The sequence below is a fragment of the Esox lucius genome, chromosome 9 (assembly GCF_011004845.1).
Source record: "Esox lucius isolate fEsoLuc1 chromosome 9, fEsoLuc1.pri, whole genome shotgun sequence".
Classification (NCBI taxonomy): Eukaryota; Metazoa; Chordata; class Actinopteri; order Esociformes; family Esocidae; genus Esox; species Esox lucius.
Window position 1 is genome coordinate 9,503,552 of NC_047577.1, and position 9,431 is coordinate 9,512,982.

At 44.4% G+C, this 9,431-nt stretch overlaps 1 protein-coding gene across 2 annotated transcripts; it reads left to right on the forward strand.

Moving 5' to 3' along the window:
• Positions 1-4,719: 4,719 nt before the first annotated feature.
• On the forward strand, positions 4,720-8,446 carry LOC105008439. Of its 2 annotated transcripts, none has more exons than XM_010867745.3 (4): positions 4,720-4,959; positions 5,806-5,999; positions 6,550-6,752; positions 7,256-8,446. In XM_010867745.3, the coding sequence occupies exons 1-4, from the start codon at positions 4,934-4,936 to the stop codon at positions 7,934-7,936; spliced, it is 1,104 nt and encodes a 367-aa protein (XP_010866047.2). In that variant the 5' UTR covers positions 4,720-4,933; the 3' UTR covers positions 7,937-8,446. The 2 variants fall into 2 exon arrangements, with proteins under 2 accessions (XP_010866047.2, XP_010866048.2); XM_010867746.3 differs by having other exon boundaries at positions 5,907-5,999.
• Positions 8,447-9,431: the final 985 nt, after the last annotated feature.

A 9,431-nucleotide genomic window follows, 5' to 3' on the forward strand; every position in this document is an offset into this window, starting at 1 on the left:
ATGATCCCGCCCAGCTGTTACTCCAATCATGTCTGCCAGTTATCGTGACCTAAAATCCACAGTTGGGATTATGCATTCGGGACTGTTCAACAATTCCAGTTCTGCTGGCTTGTGTGGGACTCGTTAAGAACTCCCGCTTAGTCATGATGATTCTGTTGCCCATCCCCGGATGTGTCTCTAATATGGCGGGAATGTCCTGCATGGCTTACTGCTGTGGCCACCTCCTGCTCAGTGCTCACTTGATTTACATAAACTTGTTTGAGCAAATGGAAAATAACCGGGTTGTTGGAAGTGCTAACCTGTATGTGAGTGAGACTAGAGAGGGTGATATGCTCTTGTATGTCAGTGTCGATTATAGTATTTTTTTTAAACTACATGTTCCATATTAAACCAAATAAAGGGTTTATAGGTTAAAGAAAGGTTTGTCATTGTGCCACAGTGGTATTAGCAAGATTGAGTCTACAGTGTTATGAGTTGTTCTACAACATGTTAGGAAAACATTGTAATAAGGCTATTTATCCCTGCAGCACTGACGTTTTGAAATGTTAGGCCAGTTATACTTAATGTTTTTAAAGTGAGTCTTGGTGTAAATGAAGCTATTTCAGAAAGTCTCAGGAAACGGTTGACCAGCTTAGAAAAACAGGTTTTGACCGCTCCGCGTTTGATGTTGTTTCTGGTAATGCCTGAAGGAGAAACAATTTTATTTCTGAGAGGCGAGAGAGGAATGGAAACAAGACGACTGAGAAACCGAAGTGAGAGAGGGGGAGGGAGAAAAGCACAGCTGTAAAAATTGCTTAACAGGAAAACCTCTTTCACCCTTGCCTGTTTTATCAGAAACCAGACTGACGGACGGGGGGAGGCTTGTAATGTCTGAGTTTGAGACTGAAACCTGTCGGCACCATCTGGATCATTATGAGTGGGGGGGGGGGGGGGGGGGGGTTGTGTGTGTATGTTCAATGAAATGAAAGTATATTCAGTTGGTAGTGTGTCCACGAACATGGAGTTCAGTGGGTTAAAGAAACCTGGCACTCGGCTGTGTAAATATAGCTTGTGCACTAAAATGTCACTTCAACCACGCACGCTGTGAGAGTCCACACAAACCTTCAGAAGTGACTAATTTCAAATAATCCTTTTACTGTAATGACAAAGCTTAAGCTAGTTAACTACGCAATTCTTACGTTTGCCTGAGTAACATTTCAATAAATTGACTGTCTAGAGTAGGATATTTCTGTACCACTTTACCAGTAAGGAGGTGAGTGAAAGAGAGATTTAATTAATATACTTCCTACTGTTACATAACTTTCTCACTTCCTTTTTCAATTTACCCATTTCCACGCTTGCAGATTCCATAGTAGTGGGGTCTCTGCTACTGTTTTGGCACTGATAAAAAACACCCTGATGAACACGTGGCAGATGAGGAGACTGAAATAAAAAGGGAGACGAGATGAAAAGAAAACAGCTGGAGTGAGAAAGAGGCCGGAAAGAAAACAAACCAGGAGCTGTTGATACAAGAACTGTCTGCCCCCGTTTCGGGCCTGTCCCTGTGCTGTGACAAAGGGGCGGCCGTCGGCTGAAGCCAGGGGAAGTACAGTGCAATGAATAAACCCCTGTTTCAAAAGGAAAATAACAAAACACCAACCTGTGATTTGGCACTCCAAGGAGAGGCTGAAGCGATTGCTTCAAAGGTATTTGAAGCGATTGCTTCAAAGGTATTTGAAGCAATCGCTTTAAAGAAAGTATTTGAACCCAGGTCTGAGCTGAGTATTTGCCCTGTCTGTCTAGATCCAAAGAAGGACCTGTGTGGCAACGAACAGACCTGTGTTCCAAATGTCTCCAGTTAAAAGACTGGATATAGGGCACAATTTGGGACGCATCCAAAGCCTGGCTATACTTGGTAGTCTTTGCAACACCCACGTGGCACCAAAAGTAGTGCACTTCATGGTGAATAAGGTCTGTACCAATCGGGACGTATCCCGTGGCAGTCCACTATATACTACTTCATAGAGGCATGTCAGGTTATTATTAGGATGCATGCCTTTCTAATACACCTATCATATTATAGCCCCGGTGGCTAATACACCTATCATATTATAGCCCCGGTGGCTAATACATCTATCATATTATAGCCCCGGTGGCTAATACACCTATCATATTATAGCCCCGGTGGCTAATACATCTATCATATTATAGCCCCGGTGGCTAATACACTTAACATATTATAGCCCCGATGGCTAATACACCTATCATATTATAGCCCCGGTGGCTAATACAGCTATGATATTATAGCCCCGGTGGCTAATAGACCTATCATATTATAGCCCCGGTGGCTAATACACCTATCATATTATAGCCCTGGTGGCTAATACACCTATCATATTATAGCCCCGGTGGCTAATACACCTATCATATTATAGCCCCGGTGGCTAATACACCTATGATATTATAGCCCCGGTGGCTAATACACCTATCATATAATAGGCCCGGTGGCTAAAAGAGACTATAGGAGACTAACAGATGACTCATCTCCTGTACTTAACGTTCAGGATATATCTCTCTCCCTCCCTCCCTATTTCCGTCCCCTCTGCCCCTCCCATACATCTTTATCTCTCTTTTTCGCCCTCCCTGGCCCTCTCTTAATCTCTTGCTCTAAGAGTCTAATAACCAACTTGTGTGTACCGGGCCTAGCTACAATCCAATGTAGGGCGTGAACAGGCAACTCTGCAGTCAGTCACTCTCCGGTGAAAGTACACAACTCCGACTGACTTACAACAATAGTGTATCTAACTCAGAGAATGTGTCTTACTGAAAAGCACCGTATTTCCTGTTTGGCAGACTGCTTATAACCAGGACCGACTGGATTCTGCAAGGTGTAGGAAACGTCCACGCTGATCCGATCCCATCACACAGTTACTGCAGATTGGACGGTGGTACCTGAGTGGTAGTTGTAACAGCGGACAGACAGGTTATTAGTGATAGTGGTAAAAGCAGACAGGTTGTAGTGATAGTGGTAACAGCAGACAGACAGGTTGTATTGATAGTGGTAACAGCAGACAGACAGGTTGTAGTGATAGTGGTAACAGCAGACAGACAGGTTGTAGTGATAGTGGTAACAGCAGACAGACAGGTTGTAGTGATAGTGGTAACAGCAGACAGACAGGTTGTAGTGATAGTGGTAACAGCAGCAGTAGACACACAAAGTTTCATAGTGGTGGCATCAGACCTACTTTTCTAAGGGTATATATAGCTCTCACTAAACCCCATTGCCATCAGCCGCCAGCTTGTTAATAAGCTCATAACCTCAGACTCTCTCTAGATACTGTGTGTGCGTCTCAGTAACCAGATAATTAGCCCGAAGACGCGCTACACATATCCAGAGACACAAGGCTTCCACAGCATGTGGCAATGTAAAAGACGGGTGGCAGATTGTGGAGGCATACACACTGATCTAATCTACTCTACTGATTCAAATCACCCCAGAAGAGAAGAGGCTCTGAGCTGTACAATCACGCCCATTTCACCCTTAAGGCTGAACAAGGCAGTTTAAAGTAGGCAGCAGTAGTAGTTCTTTAGAAAAGTAGGACTTTATGAGTTTGTGTGTCAGGAGAGGAAGCTGACCTACGGCACTAGTTTTGAACTTGCCAACCCTGTGTTAAGAGTAATGTGAATCACCACATCAGTAGTGCACATTAGTTGGGTTGAACAAGTTTCAATACTGATTTCATTATTTGTAAAAAAAAAAAATAAAACATTACAAATATGAATGGGTCAGTTCTTCCCACTCCAATCACACTACTTTCTTCAGCTGCTTGCATTTGGCAGGAATAAGAATTCTAGTTAGACAGATAACAAAGGTAGCAGCTGAGACATAGGGACAGAGTTTCATGATTAGAGAGCACTTTCTGTGTGTGTCTGTGTGTGTGTGTGTGTGTGTGTGTGTGTGTGTGTATATGTGTATGTGTGTGTGTATATGTGTATGTGTGTGTGAGTCATATCAGGTCTCTGTCACCAGGACTAAAAAAAGAAAGAAGTGTCTGTGTGAGTTCCACATTGGTGTTTTAATGCACGAACCTAATGCCCCAAGCCCAAGTTAGGGAAAGGGTTAACCGTTACATTTAGTTAAGGTTAGGGTTAGTTTAGAGTTAGGGTAAAGGTTGTGGTTAGGATTAGGGCTAGGGAAAAGGTAACATGGATTGCTGGGTTACATTAGGTCTCATGTCCTCGCAAGGATATAAAACCAATTGTGTATTTGTGTGTGTGTGTGTGTGTGTGTGTGTAGGCAATATGTGTGGTATTTTCATTTTACACTTCTTGAGAATCAGGGAAGTCGGTTGTGATGTTTTCCCTGGAATTATGTAAATCAGTAGTAATGTTTTCCCTGGAGTCAATCAGCAATCCTACAAGGTCAAGTGTCAGAATAATGTGAATAATAGAAATAGAGATTATTATGAATCTAAATTCAACAACTAAATCAAACTTTTCCTTTCCATTCATGACGTCGTGTCATTACAAATGTTGTGTTATGCTTCTGCTTGTGTTGTGCTTCAGTGTGTTGTGATAAACGTATGGAAATACAGACATTTGTTAGTTTAAAGACCGGCCTCTAGACTTTATTGCTCTGTCTTTATGACCTCGAATTCTCGAGCGACACCATGCGTCCGTTCTGTAAACTGCATCTTTTTAATATATACGTCAGGATCGTCATGAGTCATTCATGTGACCTACTTCCGCATTTGCCGTCTGTAATAGACATGCTTTATATCTATGGTAATAGCTTTTATGGGATACTGAAAGTTTATATTACAATGGTTGTCGTGGCAGTGTGATGGAAGTCACAGTACGGTTACACATCACGCCAAACTCGTTTTAAAATATTTCGAATAATCACAAGAACCGACTTGAATTGGTTTTGATTCCTTGTATTTTTTCTTTTCGTATGCTGCTTGGACGATTTCTCAGGAGGTAGGTGGTCAGATTTATCTGACAATTTTACGCATTCAAATCCATAATGAAAAACATCTTTAAAGATCGCTTTTGACTATTCCTAACATTTTTAAAGTCGTCCCAACCTTTTCGTATCTAATATGATTAGGTATATGGCCCATAGAGATATGGTTGTCTACTTTTAACTTCCTAATCCAAAACGAATGAAAACAAAACGCATGATGCTGACATCATATAAAATATAATTTCAGAAATGACACTATAACATTGATACAACTGACATGATCCATACTATAGGGTATGTTAAAGTGGTCGTATACTGTAGCTAGGCTATGCAACGTGATTTCCTAGCCTATTACCCCATTGGGATAATCGTTAACTAGATCTCATCTGTAACGTTTTTAGTTACCATCTTATCGATTAATGTCCCAAAAATAGTAGCATGAATGCATTGAAAAAATACCCCCCTGGTCTACTGGTATCACTGTCACAATTTCTCCCAACAAATTCTAATGCTCTCATTAGAAAAATTAAATTAAAACAGAACAAATGTTGAGGCACTCCCCAATTACAGTAAAGGGAAGCTTTTAGCCCAAGTTACCCTACCATTGAGTTACATTTAGCCTCTCTCTATTGTGAAGTGATGATCCACTTCTGCTCCTCAAATGTAATTTATCTCTTTCTCTCTCTCTCTCTCTCTCTCTCTCTCTCTCTCTCTCTCCATATTAGCTTAGCTGTGGTGTCTTAGCCATGGAATATCAACACCCTTGTTCCTTATTGGCTAACTCATTTACATCAACCAATTAAGGTGTTCAGGGGTTGTGGCTCTAATTTCTTTCTCCAATCCACTCCTGAATCACACAGGCTCGCCTTATTCCTCTCTCTACATTTCCCTGTCCCTCCTCCCTCTCCTTCCCTCCCTCTCCTCCTCCCCTTCTCTTTCGCACCCTCGCTCCCTACCCCAGCCAGGATGGAATCGTCCCTCCACAAACGCCGTCATGTCATCTGGGAGACAGAGGAGCTGGTGGCATACCTCCACCCTCGGCCCTGGACCCCAGGTAGGTGGGCCTGGATTAGTCGCCGGGTCTGGGTGGGTTTCTACATACACGGCGGTACTCACATACCTGATGTGACGTAAACAGCCCATCATCGAGTCTTTCATTTTGAATTGGGTGTGTGTGTGTGTGCTAAGGCAAAAACAAAAACGTGCACCACTTGGGGGTAATTGACACTTTTTTTTTTTTTTTTATGAATAAAGCTTTCCCATTGCAGGGTTGGTGTGTGCAGATTGATAGCAACAAATATGAGTTCATAATTAATAGGTAATAGTTATATATGACACACCATGATCTGTGAAAGTAGAAGGGGTCTGAATACTTTCCTGTACACAGTGTAAGATGCTAGGTCACGATCTGAAGTGGGGTACCAAGTGGCCTAGGTTGGTCTGGCCAGCTTCCTGGATTGTACCCGCCCACCATGGGTTCAAGTCTGGCCTCCGCCCAATAAAAAGCATAGAAAGTAGTGCGCTATTAAGGGTTTGGGTCAGGTGCCGTGTGGGACTTGGCACCTGACCCAAAGTCTTTCCCATACGTGTGATATCAATCGCAGGCACTGCTGTCCTGGAGCCGAAGACCCCGGGGCACCACGGCCAGGGCCCAGGCGCGGGGGCGCTGTTCAAGCTGGAGGAGGACGCGTACCTGCGGCTCCTGCTGGGTGCCAGGGCTGTGGGAGCCCTGCTGTGTGAGCGGCTCGGGGTGAAGAGGTGTGCTCTGGTTTCCAGGCCACACGGGGACAGTCACAGTCCACCTCAGGTCAGCTGTCTTTCTGTTGTACTGTAGCATCCTGTGTCACGTGGTCAGTTGGGTTGGGCGCGTGTGACGCCGGGGCAACGGGTTTGATTCCCGGGACCACCCGCGCATGCGTTGTATGCATGTGGCGACTGCAAGTGTCTGTGCATGAAGTCTTCTGCCAAATGGCCTGTATTATTTCACTATATTTAAACAGAGGCATGAGGGGGTTTGGTGTATGGCCAATATACCACGGTTAAGAGCTGTTCTTAGGCACGACACATCGCGGAGAGCCTGGACACAGCGGTTAGCCATGGATTATTGTCAATTTACCGAAAAACCCCATGAGACGCTGTTTATTCGGTTCAAGTCCATTCTCTGTTGAGTCTAGTTTTAAGTTGATAGCGGCATTGTTGTATGATAAATTAGCAAAAAACATATAACACGTGTGATATATAAGACACCATAATTCTGCCCCCGTTATAGAATGAACAGGTTGCTTAGTAACAGTGTTGTGTGATTGACAGGTCCGGGTGCTGCCTCTACATGGCCTGGACAACGAATGGCGCCCCCACTTGGCGGGAGAAGAACACTACACCCACCATGACCCTGGCTTTGTGACCTCCAAAAGCGGCCCCCGCTGGACGGACACGTCACTCCAGGAGATCCAGGCCGAGATCCGATCCCAGCTTCCCTTCCCTGATGCCCCGGTGAACCACACCTTCCTGGGGGAAGACCCGACCCACCCCTGCCTCTTCTCCCGGATCGTCCGCGGCGAGGAGCAGCAGTGGAGGGTGTGGGAGGATGAGGGACACGTCGCCTTTCTCACCCCCTTCCCCAACTCCCCCGGCCTCACCGTACTCGTCCCCCGTCGACCGCTGACCTCGGACATATTCAGACTGGAAGAGGGGGATTATAAGAGCTTGGTACTGGCGACCCGGAGGGTAGCACAGATTCTGGAGGAGGGGCTAGGAGCCTGGGGGGTGGGGCTTATTTTTGAGGGTTTCGAGATTGACTACGCGCACGCGAAGTTAATACCCCTCCTTTCCCCACAGTCCTCTGATCAGGTCGACGGGGGCTCCAGCACCACTGGCCCCCCTCAGGCCCAGTTCAGCGAGACCTATCCGGGGTTCGTTACCTCGGAGGACGGCCCTGAGGCCAGCCTGGATAGTCTGAGGGAGCTCCAGGCCAAAATCTCCCGGTTTTGATAATGTTACGGGTTGCCATTTCCTGATTTAGGTAGTGTGTGCTTTGACATGGGATGAAGGACACCACTGGTTTAGTACGGATGTTTTGCCTTTTGACTGCATTCGTCTCACTTGCATTGAACTGCTGAGTGATGTAATAATTTCGTATCCTTTTATCACTAGTAAGATATGCCACTTCCCTGTAATCTAGAACATGCTTGGACATTGATGAGGAGTGGCAAGGATTGAAATATTAGCAAACAATGGGGGGTGATTTAAATATCATCTTAGGAGAATAAAGCACTCAGTGTCTTTAAATGTCAAAGCACTTAACAGTGGCATGGAGAAATATGATTACTCAGTCCAAATTAATGTGTAACTTCTCTCCCGTTCATGTTTAATTTCAGAAGACAAAATGCTCTACGGTTTAAATGAGGGAACCCATAGACAAGTGAGCAACTTCTCAGCAATGTAAGACATGTTGTCAGCTTGTAATTTGGTTGAACTGTCATTAAATGCATTGAAATATCACAGTCATCCCTCCTCTTACATAAGCATCCGTCATCATTGAATCATCACCTGCCATATTTGTGTCTCAATTATGTTGCGTTATCTATTTACAGTTCAGAGCTTGTGCCCCATCTGTATAATTCTCTAACGATAATGTTCTCCTAACGAGGTTGGTCCCTGCCGAGTCTTGTAATTGGTCCCTCTGCGTTTTAATAAAATGTTTAATTGATAAACAGTTAAGCTGTTAATTAGTGGGTCATGAACAGGGCGTTAACCAAGGCCTGTTGCAATAATAATTGTATAGTTACTTATAAGTGATATTGATGCCCCTAATACTCTTCATAAACTTAAAAAACAAAGACTGGGCTGCATTTTACTGGTCTTCTCATGTTTACCGTAAGAGAAACACTGGTCTGTGTAGTCTTTTTTCTTCATTGGTCTTTTCCTCGTTGGTGTTTTCCTCGTTGGTCTTTTCCTCGTTGGTCTTTTCCTCGTTGGTCTTTTCCTCGTTGGTCTTTTCCTCGTTGGTCTTTTCCTCGTTGGTCTTTTCCTCGTTGGCCTTTTACTCGTTGGTCTTTTCATTGTGGCCTGTTTTTGTCATCAGTCTTTTCATAGTGGACAAAAATATGTACTTTGTTTATAGTTCAGAAACATGGCCATGGTTCCGGTCAGTGTTCACAGGCATGCCTTTTCTGTGAGCATGTGTTCCTCTAAGCTCACATGAGTGAACACCTGGCATGGTGGTGTTCCCAGCATGCCCAGAGTCAGATGATCCCCTGACGTCTTTCCCTGGGGACTTTCTCTACAATCTCTGGTTTCTCTTTTAGTGAGAGAGAAAGATGGACCCTCATTTGGTTGCTCTTTAAAGAAACAGAAAGACTAAACTCTCATCGCAAAACTCTTTCGTGATTACTATGGGTTACCACAAATAGAGACGGAGAAAGTCTGGGGCTGCAGGTTACGCAGGGTTAAGCTGCTCTTTAATTGGGGCAGTACATAAAAACCT